This window comes from Aspergillus oryzae, chromosome 2, assembly GCF_000184455.2.
Source record: "Aspergillus oryzae RIB40 DNA, chromosome 2".
NCBI lineage: Eukaryota > Fungi > Ascomycota > Eurotiomycetes > Eurotiales > Aspergillaceae > Aspergillus > Aspergillus oryzae.
The window spans coordinates 1,208,770-1,233,356 of NC_036436.1; the positions used below are offsets into that span (position 1 = coordinate 1,208,770).

At 51.3% G+C, this 24,587-nt stretch overlaps 9 protein-coding genes across 9 annotated transcripts; 5 read left to right on the forward strand and 4 right to left on the reverse strand.

Moving 5' to 3' along the window:
- Positions 1-650: 650 nt before the first annotated feature.
- Positions 651-3,411, forward strand: AO090001000477 (uncharacterized protein; the record flags this gene model as incomplete). The annotated part of the gene is made up of 3 exons (XM_023234572.1): positions 651-2,929; positions 3,062-3,141; positions 3,266-3,411. 3 exons carry the CDS (start codon positions 651-653, stop codon positions 3,409-3,411), a joined length of 2,505 nt encoding a protein of 834 aa, XP_023089682.1.
- Positions 3,412-5,622: 2,211 nt separating this feature from the next.
- On the forward strand, positions 5,623-6,486 carry AO090001000480 (uncharacterized protein; the record flags this gene model as incomplete). The annotated part of the gene is made up of 1 exon (XM_023234573.1): positions 5,623-6,486. The coding sequence occupies one exon, from the start codon at positions 5,623-5,625 to the stop codon at positions 6,484-6,486; it is 864 nt and encodes a 287-aa protein (XP_023089683.1).
- Positions 6,487-6,704: 218 nt separating this feature from the next.
- AO090001000481 (CBS/PB1 domain-containing protein) lies at positions 6,705-7,508 on the forward strand (the record flags this gene model as incomplete). Its single annotated transcript, XM_001818942.3, has 1 exon — positions 6,705-7,508. One exon carries the CDS (start codon positions 6,705-6,707, stop codon positions 7,506-7,508), a length of 804 nt encoding a protein of 267 aa, XP_001818994.3.
- An 800-nt stretch (positions 7,509-8,308) lies between these two features.
- Positions 8,309-11,932, forward strand: AO090001000482 (nuclear import receptor PSE1; the record flags this gene model as incomplete). The annotated part of the gene is made up of 6 exons (XM_001818944.3): positions 8,309-8,491; positions 8,615-8,837; positions 8,892-9,067; positions 9,129-9,560; positions 9,608-11,673; positions 11,725-11,932. The coding sequence occupies 6 exons, from the start codon at positions 8,309-8,311 to the stop codon at positions 11,930-11,932; spliced, it is 3,288 nt and encodes a 1,095-aa protein (XP_001818996.1).
- Positions 11,933-12,131: 199 nt separating this feature from the next.
- AO090001000483 (iron-containing alcohol dehydrogenase) lies at positions 12,132-13,475 on the reverse strand (the record flags this gene model as incomplete). Its single annotated transcript, XM_001818945.3, has 2 exons — positions 12,132-13,010; positions 13,134-13,475. The coding sequence occupies 2 exons, from the start codon at positions 13,473-13,475 to the stop codon at positions 12,132-12,134; spliced, it is 1,221 nt and encodes a 406-aa protein (XP_001818997.1).
- A 330-nt stretch (positions 13,476-13,805) lies between these two features.
- On the reverse strand, positions 13,806-16,295 carry AO090001000484 (aconitate hydratase ACO2; the record flags this gene model as incomplete). The annotated part of the gene is made up of 2 exons (XM_001818946.1): positions 13,806-16,172; positions 16,251-16,295. The coding sequence occupies 2 exons, from the start codon at positions 16,293-16,295 to the stop codon at positions 13,806-13,808; spliced, it is 2,412 nt and encodes an 803-aa protein (XP_001818998.1).
- Positions 16,296-18,909: 2,614 nt separating this feature from the next.
- rpp1 (ribosomal protein P1) lies at positions 18,910-19,542 on the forward strand (the record flags this gene model as incomplete). Its single annotated transcript, XM_001818947.3, has 4 exons — positions 18,910-18,978; positions 19,140-19,217; positions 19,299-19,434; positions 19,496-19,542. 4 exons carry the CDS (start codon positions 18,910-18,912, stop codon positions 19,540-19,542), a joined length of 330 nt encoding a protein of 109 aa, XP_001818999.1.
- Positions 19,543-20,189: 647 nt separating this feature from the next.
- Positions 20,190-21,394, reverse strand: AO090001000486 (PQ-loop repeat-containing protein; the record flags this gene model as incomplete). Its single annotated transcript, XM_001818948.3, has 5 exons — positions 20,190-20,336; positions 20,405-20,463; positions 20,518-20,567; positions 20,625-21,217; positions 21,302-21,394. The coding sequence occupies 5 exons, from the start codon at positions 21,392-21,394 to the stop codon at positions 20,190-20,192; spliced, it is 942 nt and encodes a 313-aa protein (XP_001819000.3).
- A 795-nt stretch (positions 21,395-22,189) lies between these two features.
- On the reverse strand, positions 22,190-24,335 carry AO090001000487 (transcriptional repressor TCF25 family protein; the record flags this gene model as incomplete). Its single annotated transcript, XM_023234575.1, has 2 exons — positions 22,190-22,223; positions 22,267-24,335. 2 exons carry the CDS (start codon positions 24,333-24,335, stop codon positions 22,190-22,192), a joined length of 2,103 nt encoding a protein of 700 aa, XP_023089684.1.
- Positions 24,336-24,587: the final 252 nt, after the last annotated feature.

Sequence of the window (24,587 nt, forward strand, 5' to 3'; positions counted from 1 at the left end):
AGTGGCAGTGCTGGGCCTCTTTGTGGATGATCATGGGGGCCGGTTTCTCTTGGCTCGTTGAAGCAATATATGGTGTGCACCTGACAATTTTTATACCGATATCTCTTTCAAAATCTGACAGGGATATTTTTGGATTTGAAATCCTATTATTGCGATGCTGTTTAGCCCAAACATAGCATTGTCACTCAGCAAGCGGTAAGAAGATGGATCTTGTGCCCCCATCTTACCAGTCCGCAACGACCAGAGATGCGTGGTCCTTTATTGCTACATATATCCCCTCTAGCGACCTATGCGCTGCCACCTTAGTCTGTCGGAAATGGCATGCACTTTTTATGCCGTTCTTGTGGGGTGATCCGGCATCTCATTTTGGGACTGATAATGATGCCGTTTATGGTAATTCCACTGGACACACCTTACGTGATCTGGGCTGACAAGACATCTACATTGTAGTCGCCTTAACAAGGTTTAGGAGAACCCTGGTGTATGCCAGGCTGGAGGTGCGGATGCTAACACATACACTCCACCTGCCTCCTGCTCTTTCAGAAATCTACGGAGGTCCGCGACCGGAATGGCTGAGGGAGATTCTCGAATATTTACCATGCCTTCAGTCTCTAATTGTCTCTGAATTGCCTTTCTTTGACCATAATTCCATGGTAGCCTTAAGAAATAATACGAACCAAGACCAGGTCAACGAAGCAGTCTCTCATTCATACAACGTTCGTCTGTTGTTGGCGGACCATGAACCTAATACAACCTCTCAGGGGCTTGCAGAGGCACTATTGCGCTTTCAGGAACTTATATATCTTGACCTGTCTTATACCACTCCAGCTCGGGACTGTAGTGTTCTATCTGCTTTGTCTCAACTGGAGCATCTCCAGGTCTTGAAACTACGGGGCATTGGGTTAAGAGATAGCGACGCGGAGTTCTTAGCCAATGCTATCGGCCTGAGAGTTCGCTACCTAGACCTGCGGGATAATAGGCTCACTGATATGGCCGTGCGGTCTTTACTGCAAGCTTCTTTCCTATCACCAGGTAATCCTGCAGTCAGTCATCCGATAGCTCCAGGGCCATTCGCTCCAGCAACTTCACTATCGACTAATTCGAAATGGCTCAGTTGTCCTACAATAGATGAGCAGTTTATGAAAGCGTTAACACAACCCTTGACAGGTCGTTCATGGGTTGAGGGCGTGCCACATGTGGGTATCACGCATCTATATATTGCAGATAACCGGATTACAGTCGAGGGTGTCGCAAGCCTTATAGCTTCATACCGACTTCACGCTCTTGATGTAGGAACAGTTGATACGGCCGAGTCGATTCGGGACACACGTATGATATCATCATATCACAAAGACCCCCGAAAGCTTCCTGGCGCCGAGAAATTGATACCAATTCTGGGCTCTGCCGCAAAAGAGAACCTTACCTACTTACGTGCTCATCATGCAGTTTGCACCGCTGATGCTCCTTGGAAAGACCCCGTATCAGCGGATGTTTTTGTAGCTGAACTTCCAGCCGAAAGTGAAGATCAAACTCATGAGCTAGACGCCGCGAACGTGATCCACGAGCTCCCCGCAGAAGAAGCTCCCATTTTTGAGCTTGCGGGGTCACCAGTTCCAGAGGAATGGAGAACAGGCTTTCAACGTTCCAGAGATCATACACAGGCGCCTATCCGTGAAGATGAGCCATTGCCCATACGAAGACGAGGTTCTGTTTTTGCCCCTGAGGTGGTTGAGACTCCTCATATCAGGACCGACGGTGATGCTACACCTATTACCGTTAGTCCGCTCCATACAGCTCAAGCTCAAGAAGGCTTAATCCCGACCGAGTGGGAGTTCAACGAGAACTCGGAAGTGTCTGGTACGATCCCAAGATGTGCATCTCCAGTGATGATGGACGATCCCAAAGCCCAGAAAATCCAAGAACTCGTGTCAAAAAGACCAAAGAATTACATACTCCCTCGCAAAGATAACAAGGAGAACAATTTTCCGTATCTGCATCCTTCTTTTGTCCCCCATCTTGAGACATTGGTCTTGACTGATGTTCCGTCTCATGTGCCCGCAAACTCACCCATCTTAAGGTCTCTAATCCGCTTTATAACGGCCTGCTCAAACGAGGCGTTGCTGGCAACGCTCCAAGCAGGATCAGACTATTCGCTTCCTCCTGGTCGAGCTCGAGCCAGAGCTGAACAAGAACGATCTCGGTCTCTATTTGCTCTACGGCGCTTGGTACTTGAAGTGACCCCTGTTGAGAAAACAACGGCTAGATTAACTGCGTGGGAATCAACGAGCTACCAACAAGGAGCTCCAAAGTCAAGCACCGGGGATCGAGACTTAGAGAAACTGTGGACAGCAGCAGCGGATGACTTCAGTTTCTTTGGTGAGGACGAATGCGGAGTCCCGAACCATGATCCAGGGAGGTACTTCCCAATGGCCGCTCTCAACGAGAAAGTCACTTTGATCCCAGAAGATGATGATTCTGACAACTCAGAGAATTCAACGCCGGTTACTTCTGTGCGGACATTGCTCCGTCCGGATGCTCCCTCTTATGGCAGCCATTCTCGTCCCTCTTTCATCAACTCTGGGCCAGCGCGGAATGACGACGGTGTGGTTTCGCCTCAAGCTGAAGCTCCAAAGGTTGACCTTGTCGCGGAATTGGCCGCTTTCAGGCGTTCAAAGAAAGCTGAATATGAAGATTTGTTGCGTAGGGACCGGAAGAGAAGGAGTACGATAGGCACCACGTCTTCGCTTCTCTCCCCGTCGGGGTCGTTATCATCATCCGGGCCGTTGTCGCCTTCTCCAAGCTTGTCCACTCTGGCAGCAGTCTCGGCTCCTCAAATGGCCATGTCCCATTACGTGGAAGGATATTGGAAAGGTGAAGTGAAGATTGTCCGAAACCCCGCACCCAAAGGACGGAGTGGAGTGGTTGATATGTATGGAAATTACTTCGAGAAAGGGTACCTATATCCTTGAGCCTTGTATGGAACATATTGCCTGGCTTGGATGTTGTTACTAGATTGCAAGCATGTATTTACTCATTATATATGTTTATGTCATCAAGTTAGATACCCCGAAGCCGAACCTCCAGCCGTGGAAGTCATGGTGAAGCATTTTTATAGGGATCCCCACAGACAACCTAACATAAGTATGTATAATGGAACTATAGTGGGGTCAAGGAAAGCTAGTGCAACTACAAGTAGATACCACTAGGGCGGTTTACAAGAATGGAGATGGGATCGTTTTGAGTATCTTATCATTTTCTCTTTCAGTCGTTATGCGAGCTTGGATTTCCGTTCGTCACCAAGTCATAATGTCGACATACAATGGAATCATGAAAGCCCCTGGCCGAACCAACTGGGTGCATCCGGTTCCCGTCTCCACTGGGCTATGTTCGTTTACCTTTTGTGAACAGTAAATGTTTAGATTTTGTTTTGTTTTATTTGCGTCTCCTGCCCACGGGCAACCCGTAATGCAAGCCTTCGACCCCAAAACTGAAACCCATTCATTCCATTTGAACCGAGTAAGAAAGTCTGTTCAATAAAGAAACAAGAAAAGAACAAGCCTTTTAAACTAATCCCAATTTTCTCTTCTGTTTCCCTTCCTTACATAGCCTTAGCGGCCTGAGGGGGGTTCAGCTTCTTGCCGTCCTTGTTGTACCTGATGCGAGGAGGAGGGGCACGGTTGCGACGACCTTCCCGGGAACGGACACTGTAATAGGGATATCCGTCAGCTTGGTTCAATCTTCCTAGTGGTCCACAAAAGTCGCCAAAGTATATCATATGTCGGGGGTGTATGCGTACCGAACAATCTTGCCGTGGATAGCGCAGGAGACGCAGTACTGCAGCTTGAGGTACATCTTGGGGACGGCATAGTCGGTGAAGACGGAGGCGTCAGAGATATCACCTATACAGTAAAAATTGTCGAGTCAGCCCCAGTTGCGGTTGAAATCGTATCCCATCAATTCGTGCGTGCTGTTGTCCTATTCTTTCACATTTCCTTCTCCGATCCCATATTTCGATTCCAGCTCTTTCGAACAACAGTGCGCGGCGAATATGGGGTTTGATTGCGGGTATCAGGTTCGAACATACGGATGGCAGCGGACTCAACCATGTTGCGGATAGTGAATCTCTTGATGGCCTTGTCCTTGGGGACGCAGCGAGCGCAGTTGGAGCAGCGCACGGGCTTGGTGTGGCCGCGGCCGTTCTTGTTACGACCGCTGTAAAATTGTCAGTTTCGCTGATTCCAGAAATTGCCCCTTTCCGTTTTCCGTTCTTTTAACAAAGAAACACTCGTCGGTAACCGGGCTCCCACGGCCATGTAGAATATACCGGAACCGTAGGCGTCATATCAAAAGGTACGCATGGAATGGAATCGGACGGGTATAAGAGATAGGGTCGGTCCTTACTTGTTCGCCCTCTTCTTGACCATCTTGACGGCTTTTCTCTGGAACTATGGGTCAGAGAATGAAGAGTCAGGGGGAAGGGGGAGGTTGTCGCGTACTTGGCTTGTCGGGTTTGGTTGTCGTGAAGCACCGGGAGACTCGTGATGAGGTTGTGCGAGGCCCGTCATGTGCAAAAGCCCTATGCCCTTAAGCGAGGTCTAGTCACGGGATGTGTCAATGCCTGAGGCGGAGAGCGGGAGGACATTCTGCCTGAGGCAGAGGAGAACCATTCCGCCCGCGAAAGTGGCCTGAGGCGCCCAGACAGGGATGAGGGACATATGATGTGTTCACGTGCCGATCCTCCCGTCTTACTATGAAAGCTGAGAATCTTACGATACGCCAATACGGGTACTTTGTTTACTTTACCCGTTCATCATAACAGGGCAATCGTCCCATTTTCTGCCGTAAACTAACAGCTAATAGTTCGTCCACCCGACTGGAGTCTAAACCCACTCGAGACCCCCTGTCTGCCCGTAACTTTCTCGTTGGCGTTCAATTTATCGTGTCTCTCTTCCCTCTCTTCCCTTACTTTTGACCTGTTCTGGTTTATCGTGAACCTGAGTCTTGATGGTACTAGACTACTAGTACATATTACTACTATTAAATACATACACACCTGTCTCCGCTCTCCTTTACTCTCCAATTCCCTTCGTCCCCTTTACACTCTCCCCTCTCTCACCCACTGACCATCCACATTGCGTAACCGTACCTGCAGTACTGTTGGTTGACAACATGTCGGCCACTGGAACGTACAGGGGAACTACTACTGGCTACAAGACTGTGGGCAGAGGTAGGCTGCCCGACTTCGATGGTTCGGCATCCCACATTCCCCGTCCTCGGCCTGAGACCGCTTCTTCCACTCCCAACCCTCACACTCCCTCTAGCGACATTGGAAGTTCAACCATGAGTGCTGCAAGCAGACAAAGACAGAATCAGTCGAAACGAGATGAGGTATGGTCTTTCTCCCTTGGTTACGTTGTGTGACGCTCTATAGCTACAATGGAGCTTGAACTTTTATGCATGTCCTTTGTATCCCATCTCTTTTCACCGAATTTTTATTCTCCCTCTCGCACCTATGCCCTCTTTTTTTTTTCCAGACCACCCCATTGTAATTTGAAATAGTGCAAATGGTTATACAACTCTCTACTCCTATTCTAATACCCCAATTAGGCTATCCGCCGAAAGATGGAGGCGGACCTCAACAAGAAGAAGCAAGCTCCGACAAGGGCGCATCGCTCTCGGAAAGCTCCGCCAGGAACCGTTCTCGCCTTGAAACCTAGTCAAGCTCTTCAGATTAAACCTAACATGACCATTGCAGAGGCCGCTCAATTGATGGCAGCAAAGCGGGAGGACTGCGTTTTGGTTACCGACGATGATGATCGCATTGCTGGAATTTTCACCGCTAAGGATCTCGCTTTTCGTGTGGTGGGAGCTGGCCAGAAAGCTCGAGATATTACCGTGGCCGAAATCATGACCAAGAACCCTTTGTGCGCGAGAACCGATACCAGTGCTACCGATGCACTCGACCTCATGGTTAGGAAGGGCTTCAGGCATTTGCCAGTTATGGATGAGAACCAGGACATTTCTGGTGTTCTCGATATCACCAAGTGCTTCTATGATGCGATGGAGAAGCTGGAGCGCGCGTACAGTTCGTCCCGCAAGTTATACGATGCGTTAGAAGGTGTTCAGACGGAACTCGGCTCCAGCCAGCCTCAGCAGATCATCCAGTATGTCGAAGCTTTGCGTTCGAAGATGTCTGGTCCGACCCTCGAGACTGTCCTTGATGGCCTGCCGCCCGTTACAGTCTCCGTTCGCACGTCTGTGAAGGACGCTGCTGCTATGATGAAGGAACACCACACCACCGCCCTTCTGGTGCAGGATCAGGGATCGATCACCGGTATCTTTACCAGCAAAGATATCGTACTGCGTGTCATCGCTCCTGGTCTTGACCCGTCGACATGTAGTGTGGTTCGCGTCATGACTCCTCACCCTGATTTTGCGCCCGCCGATATGAGTATACAAGCTGCGCTACGAAAGATGCATGGTTAGTTATGGCCTGTTGAATTTGCAAATATACAGACTCTAATACTTAAATTTTGACAGATGGCCACTACCTGAATCTGCCGGTTATGAACGAGACGGGCGAGATTGTTGGAATGGTCGATGTGCTGAAACTCACATATGCCACTTTGGAACAGGTTAGTAAATGTCCTTGCTGCACCCGCAATAGTCGCAAGAGTGTCTAATTAGATTTCAAGATCAATTCGATGTCGACACATGATGACGAAGGCCCGGCATGGAACAAGTTCTGGCTGTCTATGGACCATGAATCCGATTCGATGGTGTCTGGTAGCCAACAGCCCAATCATCGGTCAGTACTCAGTCCTGAGTCTCCGAAGGCTAGTTATGACGCCAGAGACAGTGTGCTTCCTAACGAGTCTGCTTCTCACCATGGCGGCGACGAGCACTCCGAATATATTGATCACCATCATCATGGCGAACATGTTCCGTTCCCTTTCAAGTTTAAGGCACCAAGCGGCCGTGTTCACCGTGTTAACGTTCTCACCTCTGCTGGCATTGCCGATCTAGTTGCGCAAGTCACGGCCAAGCTAGGATCCGAGGCGGACGCTGTCGGCGGTGCGGCAACCTGCGAGGAGGGCAAACTTAGCAACACAGGCTATGCTTTGAGCTACTTGGATAATGAGGGAGACACCGTTTCGATCACTACTGACCAAGACCTTGCGGATGCAGTCACTTTGGCACGGCAGTCGCGTCGGGATAAGGTTGATCTCTTTGTCCATGATCCGACACAGCCTCCAATTCCTGCTACGCTCGAACCCCAACCCGCCCCTGTCAAGCCGGTGGAGGAGAAGCCCTCTCCAGTTCCAGAGGAGCAGTTGTCGGAGGAACCATATATGTCTAAGCCCCGGTCTCAGACGTTCTCGTCACATCACCCAGAAGAGCAATTTATTGCGGGAGTGCCTAATGACTTACTCCTTCCTGGTGCAATTGTCACACTCGCCGCTGTCATTGCGGGTGTTTTCATCCTGAGCCGGGCCACTTCTCGGTAATGTGTGTCTAGCGAGCATTGTTTGATATGGTTGAATCGGTGGGGTTATTCTATCTAGTTCTTTTCTCCTTTTGCCAGTGTAACCTGAAAGCGCTATTTCTCCGCTTCTTTTGGCCTTCTTTTAGCTGTTGTCTGCATCCATTTCTGATTTTGGCTGTTCGGATACCGTTGCTGTTATTAGTGAAAGCATAGTGTGATTTACAGCGCATAGAAAAAGATTCGGTTTCTTTTGTTCAAATTTTCCACCGGCATAATATATTCAAAGGAATTAGATACCAGGTACTCTAGATCGGTAGAGCACCATGTTTGCCATCCTACTGGTTGCTAGTCCATAGATTGGATGCTGACAAGTTAGAGTGGTCGTTTCTGCAATGATGCCTGGATGCCTGGGGATGCCCTGTTTGGGTCTAGCGCGGCGTTGCCTCGAATCGCTGGAATTTTTTGGGTTGGACTTTTGGTTGCTCAGTTCCCTCATCCCACATCCATTATTCGCTCCCTCGCGAACCTCTAATTCTCCCCTCCAGTTCATCCGCAGCTCTGGAACCAGCTGGGATGCTGAGCTTGCGTTTGAGCTGTGTGTTTTCTTGAGAGATAATCCATTTACTGATCTTCTTGAGTACGGGTCTTTTGACACTACTTCCCCCTCTATATTCCCCCCACCAAAACAATTCCAGAAAAATCCTATCTAACCGCTACCCCACTCGCCGACTGGGTTCAGCACTGAGCCGGCATTTAAACGTCTTTCTGGATCGCGACTTCGTGTATTCCGTTCGGTTGGACCCTTCAGCTTAAGCAGACGAGATGTCTTTGCTACCCCCCGAGGTCCACTCCGCGCTCTCGCAGCTGCTGCGCGCGTTGACCACCCCGGACAACACAGTCCGTACGCAGGCGGAAGAACAGCTGAATAATGATTGGATTCAAGGTCGTCCGGATGTCCTTCTGATGGGCTTAGCGGAGCAGATTCAAGGCGCAGAGGAACTAGTAGTAAGTGCCTCGACTTGGAATACAAGGGGGAAGGTCGCATGAAAGCGCCGAGACGGATCACCTTGCTCCAAGGCCTCCTCCTCCACAACCGGTCCTCATCCTCATTCTTATTGATTACCACAGACACGTACATTCGCCGCGGTACTGTTCAGGAGAATATCTACCAAGACTCGCAAAGACCCTGTCACGAATGAGGCCAAAGAGCTCTTCTCAACACTTACTGGGGAGCAACGCCTGGTCATTCGACAGAAGCTGGTTACCTGTTTGACGACTGAGACTGTGACGGATGTCCGGAAGAAGATCGGCGACGCAGTGGCCGAGATTGCGAGACAGTACACGGATAACGGTATGCAGCCTGGACGACCTGGGAAATCCTAGGATTGACGAGTGACTTTTCTAGGTGACCAATGGCCTGAGCTTCTTGGGGTTCTTTTCCAGGCCAGCCAATCCCCCGATGCTGGCTTGCGTGAGGCTGCTTTCCGCATTTTCTCGACCACCCCCGGAATCATTGAGAAGCCTCACGAAGACGCCGTTCAGGGTGTGTTCGGCAAAGGTTTCAAGGATGACGTTGTGTCTGTACGTTCACTCTCCAGCACCGCCTGGCGGAATTGCAGGTTTTTTGACCGTCTGTTTGCAGGTGCGCATTGCTGCCATGGAGGCTTTCGCTTCCTTCTTCCGCTCGATTTCGAAGAAATCTCAGCCCAAGTTTTTCCAGCTCGTGCCAGACCTCCTCAACGTTTTGCCTCCGCTGAAGGAATCGTCCGAGAGCGACGAGCTTTCTGCAGGATTCCTGGCCCTCATTGAGCTGGCTGAGATTTCTCCTAAGATGTTCAAGAGCGTGTTCAACAATCTGGTGAAGTTCAGTATCAGCGTGATTGCCGATAAGGACCTTAGTGACCAGGTTCGCCAAAACGCTTTGGAATTGATGGCCACATTTGCAGACTACTCTCCAAATATGTGCAAGAAGGACCCTGAATTTGCACAGGAGATGGTGACTCAATGTCTGAGCCTCATGACTGACATCGGTATTGATGATGATGATGCTTCCGAGTGGAACGCATCCGAGGATGTAAGTTGTCCATGTCCACCCTGCCTCACATATTCTGACCTGTCTAGCTTGATCTTGAGGAGAGCGACCTCAACCATGTGGCTGGAGAACAGTGCATGGACCGTCTGGCAAACAAGCTCGGTGGACAGGTCGTCCTTCCCGCTACCTTCTCTTGGGTCCCCCGGATGATGTCTTCGTCAGCCTGGCGTGATCGCCATGCGGCCCTTATGGCTATCTCCGCTATCTCGGAAGGCTGCCGCGACCTCATGGTTGGTGAACTGGACCAGGTGTTGGCACTGGTCGTTCCCGCTCTCCAGGACCCCCACCCTCGTGTCCGCTATGCAGGCTGCAATGCCTTGGGTCAGATGAGCACCGACTTTGCTGGCACGATGCAGGAGAAGTACCACGCCATTGTGCTTAACAACATCATCCCAGTGTTGAACAGTGCCGAGCCTCGCGTCCAGGCTCACGCTGCCGCGGCTCTGGTCAACTTCTGCGAGGAGGCTGAGAGGAAGGTCCTCGAGCCCTACCTTGCCGAGCTTTTGCGCCACCTTCTGCAGCTCCTGCGCAGCGACAAGCGCTACGTTCAGGAACAAGCTCTTTCCACTATCGCTACGATTGCTGACTCCGCTGAAAATGCTTTCGATCAATATTATGATACCCTGATGCCTTTGCTCTTTAACGTATTGAAGGAGGAGCAGTCCAAGGAATACCGTCTTCTGCGTGCTAAGGCAATGGAATGTGCCACGCTAATTGCGCTGGCCGTGGGTAAGGAAAAGATGGGACAGGATGCTCTGAACCTGGTGCAGTTGCTTGGCAACATTCAACAGAACATCGTCGATGCGGACGACCCGCAGTCTCAGTATCTGCTCCACTGCTGGGGCCGCATGTGCCGGGTCTTGGGTCAGGACTTCGTTCCTTATCTCCCTGGTGTTATGCCCCCTCTCCTCTCCGTTGCGGCTGCCAAGGCGGACATTCAACTACTAGATGATGAGGATCAGATTGACCAGGTTGAGCAGGATGAAGGCTGGGAGCTGGTACCTTTGAAGGGCAAGATTATCGGCATCAAGACTAGCGCGCTGGAAGACAAGAATACCGCCATTGAATTGATCACCATCTATGCTCAGATCTTGGAGGCTGCCTTTGAGCCGTACGTGCTGGAGACTATGGAGAAGATTGCCGTACCTGGCCTTGCTTTCTTCTTCCACGACCCAGTACGGGTGTCCTCGGCTAAGTTGATCCCTCAGCTCTTGAACTCGTACAAGAAGGCCCACGGTGACCAATCACCTGGGTTCGCACAGATGTGGAACAAGGTGGCCGAGAAGATTATCGAGGTGCTGAGCGCGGAGCCCACGGTTGATACCCTGGCGGAAATGTACCAGTGCTTCTACGAATCCGTGGAGGTTGTAGGCAAGAACTGCCTCACCCAGCAGCACCTGCACACCTTCATCGAGTCGGCCAAATCGACGCTGGAGGACTACCAGGTCCGTGTCAAGGCTCGGCTGGAGGAGCGTGCTGAGGCCGAGGACGGTGAGGAGGAGAACCTGGAATATGAGTACGCAGTGGAAGATGACCAGAACCTGCTCAGCGATATGAACAAGGCCTTCCACACGATCTTCAAGAACCAAGGCACATCCTTCCTGCCCACGTGGGAGACTTTGATGCCATTCTACGATGCGTTCATCACAAGCCAGGACCCCACGCAACGCCAATGGGCTCTGTGCATCATGGATGATGTGCTGGAGTTCTGTGGGCCCGAGTCGTGGAAGTATAAAGATCACATTATGCAGCCGTTGGCAGCAGGGTTGCAAGATCAGAACGCAGCCAACCGTCAAGCAGCCGCATACGGTGTGGGTGTTGCCGCGCAGAAGGGTGGCGCTGCCTGGGGCGATTTCGTTGCGGCCAGCCTACCCAGTTTGTTCCAGGTAACACAGTTTAACCAGTCCCGGACGGAAGAACATGTGTTTGCCACCGAAAACGCATCCGCCAGTATTGCGAAGATCCTGCATTACAATGCAGGCAAGGTGCAGAACCCACAAGAGGTCGTGGCCAACTGGATCACCACCCTGCCCATCACATTCGATGAGGAGGCCGCTCCATATGCCTACTCATTCCTGGCTCAACTCATTGACCAGTAAGTTACTAATTTCATGCTTACACCAGATAGCGCTAACTAACTATGCAGGCAAAACCCCACTGTCTTGTCCAACGTCGACAAGGTGTTCGGATACATTGTCCAGGCTCTCGAGGCAGAGACATTGCAAGGACAGACGGCCGCCCGGGTGGCCAACTCGGCGAAGCAGTTGGTGGCTACCACTGGACTCAACGCAGACCAGATCCTGGCTGGTGTGAACCCGGACAACCAGGCGGCGGTGCGGAGTTATTTCCAGTAGATTGCGATGATTGCAAGGAATGTCTATGATATGGATTTTGTCGATTTACTTTTTACGAGCCTATAGCGTCTACGGACTTTAGGGATGTCATTAAATGAGATTATTGCAGATACACACAACACAGTCTTACCTCACCCATATATACAGGAATATATATCTACAGTATATGTACCAATACCAAGTAAATATAACCAATAACCTACTCGACCACCATCTCCAGAATCTCCAATATCTGACTCTTCTCCGTCAACGGCACCGGATTCGTCTTACACCACCGATCATGCAAACTATTCTCAGCCAACTGATCCAGCTGATCCCGACCAACCCCAACATCCTTCAACGACCGAGGCATCCCCAACTCCCGAATCACCACATCCAAAACATCCCCCAGATCCACCTTCGTGGCATCCAACCCTCTCCTCTCTAAAACTTCCCCAACAACCCCCTGCCTCAAAAGAAACCCCTTCACCCTCTCTTGCCGCTCTCCATTCGCCCCATGCCGCGCATTAAACTTACAAACCGCCGGCAAAAGCACACAACTCGTCTCCCCATGCCCAACCCCCAACGGCCCCAACTGATGTCCAATCCCATGACTAGCCCCTAGTTGCACCCCGGCCGTACAAGCCGCCATAGCATCCACCGACCCCAACTGACATTGCAACCTCGCCTCCACATCCCCCTTGTCAACCTTACATCCCAGCAACCCAGGCACCAAAAGCCCCAACGCATGCAACGCAAGCCTGTCCGTCTTCTCGCTCGTATGTTCCACAGCAACGAACGTCTCGATGCAATGGTCCACCGCTCTGATCCCCGTGCTGAGCCAGATGGAATCCGGGGTCGTGGTCGTGAGACTTGGATCTAGGATTACGAGCTCGGGTCCCTTGAGCGGACTCTGGAAGGTGTGTTTGCGTTGCGTGGTGTCGTCGGTTGCGCCGGCGAAGTTGGAATATTCGCCTGCGGAGAGGGTCGTCGGGATACTGATTATGGGGATCGTTGGGGCGTGGATCGTGGCTTGTTGGGAGGGGGTTACGGGGAGTTTGGAGAGGTCGGCTTTTGTTTGGACGTTGTTGGATAGGGCCTTTGTATTTTTAAATCGTTAGATTAATCATTATTTCTCATAAGTATATATACGAAGTGATCAGATAATGACACCCTGGTATAGAAGGAAACAACAAATAGGAAAAGGAAAATATAAACTCACCAAAGCAACAACCTTCGCCCCATCCGTTAAACTCCCCGCTCCAATTGTCAATATCAAATCCGCTCCGCTGTCTCTTGCTTCGTGCACGATCTCCAGGATCTCGGACCAATATGTATGGCTCCGCATTCCGATGCGGGTTCCCACTATCTTGTTTTTTCCGATGGAGGTGTTTAGGCGGTCGAGCACGTCTGTGTTTCGCGATAGGGAGCTTGAGCAGATTATGTAGACTCTTGAAGCGTGGAAGAGGTCGTTTATGTGTTTTGCGGCGGCGGTTTCGAAGGGCACGCCGTAGGAGAGGAGAGGGCGGGGTCGGTCTGCGAAGGCGGTGCGGAGGGTTTCCATTTTCTTTTTCTTTGGGTTTGTTTTCCTTCGATTTTTTTTTTTTTTTGTTGTCTTGCTGTGGTGGATGGTTTGGGATGGATTGGTTTTCTTATGGTGTTTGGTTGTTGGGGTTGGTTTATATGGTGCCTGGACTGTGTAGATGTGCTATGAAGTCAGATCGATGTATTGCTGTGGAGGTGGTGGGGCTGGTGGGGAGCGGAGCGGAGCGGAGGTCTTGGTATACTATGTAGAGGTACTGGTATCGCAGTAGATCAATAGTACGAGGAAACAGCTGTCTTAAGAAAATTTGACATTGACATAATAAAATAACGGAATTGGTATATGTACAATCTAATTAGACTTTCCCGCCTTTTGCGCCAACAAGTTCAATGCACTTCCTGCCAGGATGAATGCAGACTGATCCGGGCTCAGCGTGTGCTTCACTGGAATCTCAAATGCCTCGCCATTCTGCTTGGTCACCTGCAGCTTGATCGAGCCCTGTCCGCCTGCCTGCAGGGTTTCGTACAGTCCGACTGTGTCGACCTTGTCACATGCGTCAATGCGGTCGTAGTCGGCGGGGTTCTCGAAAGTCAAAGGCACGACACCCTGCTTCTTGAGGTTGGTCTCGTGAATACGGGCGAAGCTCTTAGAGAGAATGATGCGTCCGCCCAAGTAGCGAGGCTGCAACGCGGCGTGCTCACGAGCGCTACCCTCACCGTAGTTGTCCTCGGCGACCACCAGCCATTCGATTCCCTCGGCCTTCCATTGAGCGGCCAGGTCGGGGATGGAATACTGCTTGCCGGCTTCGTCGTAGGCGACGTTGGTCTCGCCAGTTGCTGCGTTGACGGCGCCGATCAGGGTGTTGGCGGAGATATTGGGCAGGTGGCCCTTGTACTTGAGCCATGGGCCGGCAGCGGAGATGGTGTCCGTGGTGCACTGGCCCTTGACCTTGTACAGCACCTTCAGACCAGACAGGTTTCCCTTGGGAAAGGGAGCAAATGGCTCCAGCAGAGCCAATCGATCGGAAGTGGGCGACACAACCACCTCGCAGCTCGCGTCGGGGGCCGCCGCGGTGGGCTTGAAGTCGGGGTTACCGTCTTCGAAGCCATCAGCGGGCAGCGCAGAGCCAGTTGGGGGCTGGAACCGGAACTCCTCACCACTCGGGGTGGTCAAGCTGTCGGTCATAGGGTTGAAGGTAGTACGGCCGGAATACGCCAGCGCTGTGACAAGCTCTGGGGAGGCCAGGAAGTTCATTGTCCGACGGTTGCCGTCGTTACGGCCGGGGAAGTTACGGTTGTACGAAGTGAAGATAGCGTTATCCTCGCCCTTAGCCACGCCATCAGTCCGCTTCCACTGACCAATGCATGGCCCGCATGCATTGGCCAGGACAGTGCCGCCTGCAGAGGCAAAGGTGGAGAGCGTCTGGTCGCGGTCGAGGGTCGCCCGGATCTGCTCACTACCTGGGGTGATAAAGAAATCCGCCTTGGGCTTGAGGCCCGCAGCGGAGGCCTGCTTGACCAGATCCTCGGCACGAGTCATGTCTTCGTAGGAGCTGTTCGTGCAGCTACCAATCAGTCCAGCTCCGAAGGTTTCGGGCCAGTTCTTCTCGCGAACAGTATCGGCAAAGGCGGAAAGGGGAACAGACAGATCCGGCGTGAACGGTCCGTTGATGTGTGGCTCCAGTGTCGACAGGTCAATAGTAATCACCTGGTCATACTCGGCACCGTTGTCGGCACGCAGAAGGTTCTTGGGGCCCGAAGCGGCAATCTCGGCGGCCGCCTTAGCGACATCTCCACGGTGCGTGGCCTGCAAATACGGGATCATGCTGGGAGAGAATGGGAACACCGAAGTGGTAGCACCCACCTCAGCACCCATGTTACAGATGGTAGCCTGGCCAGTGCAGCTCAAGGTTTCCACACCCGGTCCGTGATACTCAATGATGAAGCCAGTTCCTCCACGGACGGTGAGCTTGCCTGCCAAGTGCAGGATAATGTCTTTGGGAGCAGCCCAGCCGTTGAGTTTACCCTCCAGTCGCACACCCAGAACGCGAGGTGCCTTCAACTCCCAAGGAGCATCAACCAACGCATCCACGGCATCAGCACCACCGACACCAATGGCAATAGCGCCGAGACCACCCGCATTCGGGGTGTGGCTGTCAGTACCCAGCATCATCAAGCCAGGGGCGGCGTAGTTCTCCAGGACGCTCTGGTGAATGATACCAGCACCGGGAGCCCAGAATTCAATACCGTAGCGTTTGGCGGCACTCTCCAGGAAATCGAACACTTCACTATTACCCTTGATCGATGCAGGTAAATCGGTGTCGGCACCACGCTCACCCACAATCATATGGTCGCAGTGAATACTAGCGGGCACTGCGGTCGACGGGAGACCGCACGACATGAACTGCAATAGAGCCATCTGTGCCGAGGCATCTTGCATGGCCACACGGTCCGGCTTCAACTTCAGGTTCGCCTTGCCGCGAATATCACGTCCATTGTCCGTGCCGGACAGCAATGACTCCTCGGGGTTCGCCAGATGGGCGTAGAGGATCTTCTCCGCTAGGGTGAGAGCCCGAGACGAACCCAAGACACGACGGACTTCCTCCAAGTTGCGCAGGATTTTGGGGTAGGGGGGCATGCGAGAGGACACCGAGGAAGCCTCCGTGGCCAGACCGCGGCGGTTGAACAGTCCTTGTGGGGGAAGGCACTTCGGAGCCAGCTATGATTCATACCGGAGGTTAGTACACGGGAGATGTATAGATCATCGAGTAGGACGCAGCCATTGGGGTTTACGTACCCTACGAGAGGCGGTGGCCCGCTGCCAAACAAGCTGCCTCACCATCGTGCCGCCTTAATGTAAGTGAATTGGGGAAGAAGAAAGAAGGACATGAATTGAGTTCGATGGCGATATTCTTTTATTTTGGCCTTCGGCTGCCTTTTACCTCCATGCTGATTGGACGGTCCCTTCGCCGATGCCGGGCCGACATTCCAAAGGACCCATCTTACCGTACTTTACTCGGGGCCCCATATCTCTACTGCCAAAGGGCCGCCAGTTTTCAGGTATGGTACGGTATTACCTATTTGATAAGTTTTGACATTAGTAGATTTGATGACAACTACCACATGGAGCAACAACATAAATTGTAATGCGCCAGAGAAAACGCCCGATAGAATACGAGAAGAGCAAACAGCCTCACGATCGCCGAGATCGAACAAACCAAGTCCGTCCCAAGATGTCCTCCAGATCGCCATTAATACATGAGAGATGGTAAAGAAAAGACCAAATCAGGCATTCCGGTCGTCTGGATCGTCCTGCACGGCCGCCCGCAGCTCCCATACAATGTCGTAACATTCCGCTAATAGTGAATTCACGCTACCCTGACCTTCGGGGATGTCGCTGCCAACGTAGAACTTCCCATCTACTCGCATATTATCAATGGAGTTAAGCTAGATTATATTAGCAATGTTTCATGTGCCTCGAATGTCCCAAACCCCCAGGCTTACCTTCATACTATATGGGTAAAGTTCGCGCGAATTCGCCACGCCGCCAGACTCCTTAACCTCAAGGAGGCAGCGCTTCAGTGTTTGGAGTTGGTTATACACCGGTAACAATGCCTCAGATACCGGTTCTGAAGAGATTAGAAGCGCATAGATGTATCCATAGCTCCTCCGGATCAAATACAGGAGGGTCTACATGTTCACGTTAGCACACATGTGATTGTTGACATGCACTGGACCCTTACTCGTTGCGCATGAATGTCCGCCAGTTGTCCTTCCGCATCGACAAAGTTTCCATTCACACGTGCCTCGTCAATACGGTCGAGTTTTCGTTGATAGCCGAACAGGTCAGTCTCGCGGAGAGACCACGCTTGTGTTACAGACAGCCGATCAAGCTGGTTGCGAATCTCAACCAACCGCTCGTACTGGTCTTGGAACCGCTCATCAATCTTTCCCTCCCTGTGGAGTGTTAGCAGAGAAACGGTAGGATTTGGGGAGAGACGTACCTTTGCAGAACAATCTCCGTCCACATCCAGCACCGTTCCAATAAGCCTTTCACATTTTCCTGTCCCGGGAGAGGTTCCCCATCAGCGCCAACAAAATTGCCGTCTTTCAATGAATCCTGGATCTTCTTCAACTGATCCCGTAGCGCATTCACTTCCGATGCGGAGAACTAACATGCACTGGGTTAGAATCTGCGGTTGTGTAGGACTCATAAGTGCACACCTTTGAGCGAGTGTTGACGGCAGAGGTTGACCGCAGGATTGACACAAGCGTCTCATGAGTGGACACAAGTTCAGGGCTCAGCTGCGCAAGACCACTCTGCAACTTGTCCAATAAAAGTCGGCACTTCTCCAGTCGGCTCTCCAAGAGTGTCAATAAAGCGGGCGAGTATACATTGCGACAGCGATCGATGGTTTCGTGAACATGTGCGAGAGTCTTTGTGATGGAGCTAAGATCTTTGGAACTGTAGAAGCCAGCCTCTTCCAAATGGTCAAGAAGTCGCTATTTGAACGTTAGAGAGCGGAAGAACCGGAAGAAAGTGGTTTGTCTTCAATTACCTGAACTGTAGTTGCCAAAGAATACCTTGAGCACAGCCAATAGTCAGTCTCAATCAGGTCCGATCAAATAAATGTTATTGGGAAGTACGTACACTGCAGGTGCCTCATTGTTCCGACCAACCGTCAAAAAGAGCAACGAGATCAATTGAAAGCAATCATCCAGTACATAGTCAACTAGAGCCTCGGGGAAATAGTAGCAGTCAGCAAGTCTGCTCTCATACAACTTATACTAAACGCAAGGCCCACTCAGTGCTAACGTCGGTTATGTGGCAGCCGGCGGTCTTTCCCCTTCCGGACGGCATTGAGCTTTTCCACCTCAGAGACCACCTCCTCGTATAGCGGAAGCACGTCGCGAGACTTGATATAGGAGGACTTGTCCTGCTTGATGAGCAGGAGAGCGTCGCGGGTGCGCAGCAGACGGTCGAGAATTGGTTGTTCTTGCGGATCTAACGGAGCGGGGACGGCGGGGGAATCCATGACGCCGGAGCGGGATATTCTAGATGGTAGGAGGTAGTATGGGTGGGAGAAAATTGTCAAGTGATGGATCGGTGCGATATGGAACGGGGTGGTATCTGTATTTCGGAGATAATAAAATGCGAGAGAGATACGGAGATATTTCGATCTAGAGGCTAAACTGCATCATGCGGATTAGATGCAATCAGACGATGATGGCATGGATTGCCTATTCGGGGCTAGCGTAAAGTCACGGGAGGGGCGGTGACGCTAAGCCAGAACAAGGCCCTAAGCGAGCCCTAGGTGCACACAGTACCAGTTCCGCTCTGGGCGTCTACCGGACTCTCAAAGATACGCCGAGTTAAAAGTCTCCCGTCTTCTTCTCTCTTTCCTATACCCATCCCTCTCGAGACTCCAGTCCAGTCAACGACCCCATCGACCACCATGTCTACTGCCGAGCTCGCTTGCTCCTACGCGGCCCTTATCCTTGCCGATGATGGCATCGAGGTCACCGTACGTATTATCCTTGGATCTTGAGTTGGTATTGTGGGAAACCGATTGAACAACACGAAGTTGTCGCAAAGAGGTGGAAAATTGCGGGACATGTTGAAAAATGGGAGATGAAAATTTTTGCATTGGGAATACTGGCTGATCGTGTCTTTTGTTCACCACAGGCCGACAAGCTCCAGACTCTCCTGACCGCCGCCAAGGTTCAGGAAGTTGAGCCCATCTGGACTTCCATCTTCGCCAAGGTAAATATCCGACAGTCTTCGAGCGACAGATAGAACAACGCAAAGTCAAAATTCAGCAACTTACATATTCCGATTTTACAGGCTCTTGAGGGCAAGGACATCAAGGATCTCCTGACCAACGTCGGCTCCGGTGGTGCCGCCCCCGCCGGCGCTGCTGCCGCTGCTGGTGGCGCTGCTGCCCCCGCTGAGGCCGCCGCTGAGGAGAAGAAGGAAGAAGGTAATGATTCGATCCATGAAGAGTCTGCGAAGGTGTGCGGAGTGCTGACTTTTGCACACAGAGAAGGAGGAGTCCGACGAGGACATGGGCTTCGGTCTTTTCGACTAAGCGTCTTCACCCGTTCGGCTTTCCTAATTTCCTTTTTCACCTCGTTTCTTCCATATCTCCTTTTCGCCCTCGCATTTCTTGTACCCCATACTACGCGACCGCACGATGACCAAAAAGGGAAATTTAAAAGGGATCAACGGACAAAGACATCCGGTGGGACTGGGCGCTTTGCTTGTATGATGGGTTCGATGACAGGTACTGGAACGGATGACGCTATGATTCCGGCCATCAGACTTCAGTCGTGGCACACCTATGGGTCGGGGGCGAGATCGTGTTGGCCGTCCTCGTTTCTATGTTATATGTTCCCAGTTTAGCTAGTTTCGAGCTTAGGTGCCCAGATCTCATGCCATGTCTGTCATGCGACCATGAACAAAAGGTTTCTGTTTGCATTGTCCGTATAAAATTATTCATAATTGCCGCCCACTCCCGTCCGTCGCTCTAAGGTTAAAAAAAAAAACAAAGTCATGCATAGTAGATATAAATATAGTACAAACGCCATGCCACCTAAGCCCCGCAACTTTTTTAACAGATAAAAATACTCGACACAACTTTTGATAAGCGCAATCACTAACGGAACGACGCCGCGTCCCCGTCAAGTCGATCAACGCGCTAAACTATTAGCGTAACTGTACCCTGGCCCTTGACAATCATGGCCCTGCGGCTGTCGAGTCCGCAACCGCATATAGACGAAATTGTATAAAAATCGTGATATCCTCGACCATCGTGCCCAGCGATCCCAGCAGCCAAGGTATGTTTGTAACAATGTAGTTCTTCTCCGTTGAATGACAAAGGATCTAAATTGTACATTGTCAGCCTCAAATGACATACTTACAAAAGAAGGAAGGAGTAAATCAAAACATACACCAGCGCCATAAGTCAAATTTCCCAGGAGGGAGAGGATAAAGAACAAAAGTGAGAGTCCTGTAAACCAGTTAGCCGCGTACATGCATTGCCTGGTGGTTCGGAAATACATACCCTCACAAGATTTGTCCTTCCAGTTTTTATAGATCTGCGGCAGGCGTGCACTAACATTTGTCAATCCTGAACACTATTCAAACTCCCATTTCAGTTTCAAAACTCACCCCAGATAGCAGATCGCGCTGAAATACCCAACCACCTGGGCTCCAACGGCTATCTCGGCACCCCCGGCATCCTCCTGAGGTGCCGGCTGCCAAACACCAGATTGCCATGCGATAGTCCATCCACCCATTCCAATCACGCAGATGGCCAAGACACTGCTGAAGTTCTTGACCCAGGCACTACGACCGACCTCGTTCTCCTCGACAATTTTCGCTAACGTATCGTCGGGACCGTTAGCATGGCCGTCACGGTGCTGCGACGAACATGACCGACGGCGCGAAGCCGGCCCTTCTCGAAGGCTGTCGCTAAAGCGCCGGCCGAGCAACGGGGTGGTCGGGTCAGGTGTTTCGACGGAGGAACGTCGACGATGGAAAGCCTGAAGACGCGAATTGCGCATCTTGTAGTAGAGGCATTGCCCAATAAGCACACCGTCTGCGATACAGAAATAAACTGCGATAGCCACAATTACGGGAACCAGCCCGGCCCAAAGCCCACCGATTAGGTTGGTTACGTCACCGACGAACCAAACGGCGAGAAAGACAAGAGAGATGGCCTCCGCATTGCCATTGCGATAGTTCTCGATAAGTTGAGGTACCTAGCAGAGGTAGTTTAGCAGACTGTCTTCGCAAGGACCTACGGATCGCAGCGCGATCGAGCAACGTAGCGGATAAACACATACCAGGACAAAGATCCAGCAGGTCAAAGAAATCGATCCCAGGAGTCCGGAGGCAGCTTCACGGGTGGTTAATGGTACGGGTTCTGCCGAAGCCATACTGACCTGCGACCACAGTGACGGCATTTTCTTTCTTGGGTGAGCGATGGTCTGAATCTGCCGGCGATCCGTGAGCAGAGATAAGGAAAAAGTTAGCTATCTCGCGAAGCGCTCGGATGTAACGTGATAGCACATGAGTCACTAATATAGTGCAGTGGCGAAATCCAATCTAATGATTGAAATTTTCCCGATAGTGTTCTCATCGAACAAGATATGGACAATCCCACGCATGGCAGAAGCAAGTGTCACGGTCGAAGTAGGATTTTATTATAGTTACGGGCGGAACCGCTGCCTCTCGGAGAATGTTTTACTAAGCTGCGAGAATTGTGAGGGGGCATCTTTTTCACCCCTTTGATAAGGGAATATCGAATATTTCAGAGAGAGTAAACAATAAGATACAAGTAGGGGAACCTTTTTAGTCGGATCTTAAATTTAACAGATGCGTGTAACCGAAAACGGATGCTTGGTTATAGAAGTCCCTGTTATGACGTTTGCCCTAAGACTCCGCCAGTGATGTATATATAATTCTAACAGTACACGAGCCTCTACCCCACAATACAAATACAACGAAATGAAAACACGGTATCAACTATACAGAGACATACTATTCCTGCCTATCTTCAATTCTTACAAGATAACAACTACAATTCTAAATCCATAAGTTTGAGTAATGCAATCATGGTATATCATTCCGTCACTATACACGCATCGAGGGTTGATATAATCACACATCCTCATCTTCATCATATTCCAGTAGCTGAAGTTCATCCTCCAACAAATCAATCGCTATCTCACCTATAGAGTCCCGAATCGGACCGTGGAGTAACCGCTGTCGAGTATCAGGCTGGAGGGCGTCCAAGGCATCTACATACTCAGTCAAGGGAGAGTAGTCGAGGACTTCCCCCCAATTACCGCGATCGACACCATACTGACGTAAAAATGCCTCCAGGCTGTGAAGACCATCTGCCAGCAGCCACTGCTCAAGTTGTGGCTGCTGATCAGCGTTAGGGTGTGGGCGTGTAGTATTAGTCTCGCCTTCACCCTCGCCAGTCGAACCGTCATCGTCATGTACTTCTTCGCCGCCGTGGAACCCAGGGAAACGAATAGCGCCATTGTTCATCTGATCCAAAAGATCCCGTAGCCACTGTGGGCGACCAGCCTCCGGCACCCGAGACAAATACGATGGGGTGGGATCCGACTGTTGGCGGAAAGCCTCCGAGTCATAGGGAGGCAGTGGATCGGACGCTGATATCCGTCCGGAGACAAAGCGTGTGGGTAGATGCGTTGTGACTTTAGGGATGTCGGACAGCACCACATGGCGGGCAATATCGAGTGTGATCTCAGGAGGTTCAACTGGTTCTTCTTCTTCTACCAAGGTATCTGCAACTTCCACGATCAACGAGACTGCCTCGGGTGTGTTCCAGAGATCCTTGGCGCGGACAATGTAGAGTTCGGTGAGCAACTCATGGGCGTCAGTTGGAGGCATCTTGCCCCAGATCTGCTTAGGCATGGGCTGGATATCAAGTTCTTGTGCTAGCTTGCAAAACACCCATGGGTAGCGCGACATGGCGAGACGAAGCTGCTCTCTACATTCCTTAGGCTTGTTCAACCGGAGGTATGCTAATGCAAGTGAGCATTGAATATTTGGTAGAGAAGCCCATTCCTCTCTCAGCCGGGTTTGTGTACAAAGTTCAATAAAATGGGAGTACTCCCGGCCTCTGAGGGCTAGGTGATCGATCATGAGTCTGATACAATATGGATCACTGTCATTGAGGCTCAGTAACAGCTTGGCCCACTCATAGGCTGTCCTCCAGGTTCCTTTCATTCCCAAGTTGGCAATGTATCTCCAACCGACGAGCCACAATTCCCGGTTCGCCGTATGCGCAAAATCCAGCCTTGCCTGACCTTCCTTGAGGCTGGTACCAAACGATGAATGAGCCGACCGTCCAATGTTAAACAGCGCCCGCTCAAGAAGATCAGCGGAAACAGCGTGGTCACTTTGATGCTTGGCTATTTCGGAGACTTGGAGCAGGGTTGAGATATGGTAAGGATTATATTGTAGTAGGTGAATCATTCTTTGAGGGTCCATCGACTCCACACACATATCGAACTGCATCTGCACATCCCTATAGGAGGAGTTGTGAATAATCCGGTAGACCGTAGGACCATTTGGAGATCTCTCCACCAGCTCCATCCCAAGGCCACCACTAGGGGTGCGAGGCCATTCATCCTTGCCCTGCATCAGGACGTTGCGTCGCAGCGTGACGCCTGCTAAACTTTGACCTCTACTCGCAGGACTATATCTACCAGTCAATGCGCGACCGAGGTCAATTGTTTCCCGGTTCCTGTCTCTTCTGCGGCCCGCGCCAGCATCCTCCTGATCAAAGTTTTCCAACACCACGTTCCCAAACAACTTTCGCATTTCATTCGTCGCATTGAGAGACTTCGGGTCAATGGCGAGAAGCTCCGCCGGGGTCTTTGGAAACGAGGCGTCGCGATTATTACCTGTTGCAGCCGTCGTGGCATCGCCTTGTGCAGAACGGTTGTTGTCAACCGCTAACTCCCTCAGTGCTCGATCAATCTCGTCTAATTCTTCATCATCTGCCTTGGTATTCGCTGCTGCTTCATCGGTAGCTTTCGGAGAAGCTTTCTTCTTCTTGTTTTTCTTCTTCTTCTTTTTCTTCGACTCTGCCGATTTCGCGGGGACGGGTATATCTTCCGTTGGCTGCGTCACCGGCTTGTGAGCATCGTTCTCGGACTCTTGCTCTTCCTCTTCCTCATCGGCGGCGTTCAGTAAATCAAATGTATTCAACTTCGGCTTTGAAGGCTGAGATACTGGCTCATCTTCGCTTGACTCATCGTTTTCTTCTGCTTGTAACGACGCTTGCTGCAACTCTTGCTCGCGCAGCTTTTGCAGCTTGCGAAGCGCGCGGGAGGACATTCAGGGCTGGCCACAGGTTTAAAAAATCAGCCAAGCGTAGTGTGATTATTGAGGCCCGCGCGGGGAATTGGTGATTTGGTTTTTTTGATGTATAAGCAGTAAAAAGTGCTTTTTTGTTCATTTACAACCGCGGGGAATGACGACACAGCCTGCTTGGGATTAGCGCGGGACATCGGTACGACGTTACGATACGAAGACAAAACAATACGGTATCACATGATAAGCCGTCATGGCTGGGGTCCGATTAAACCC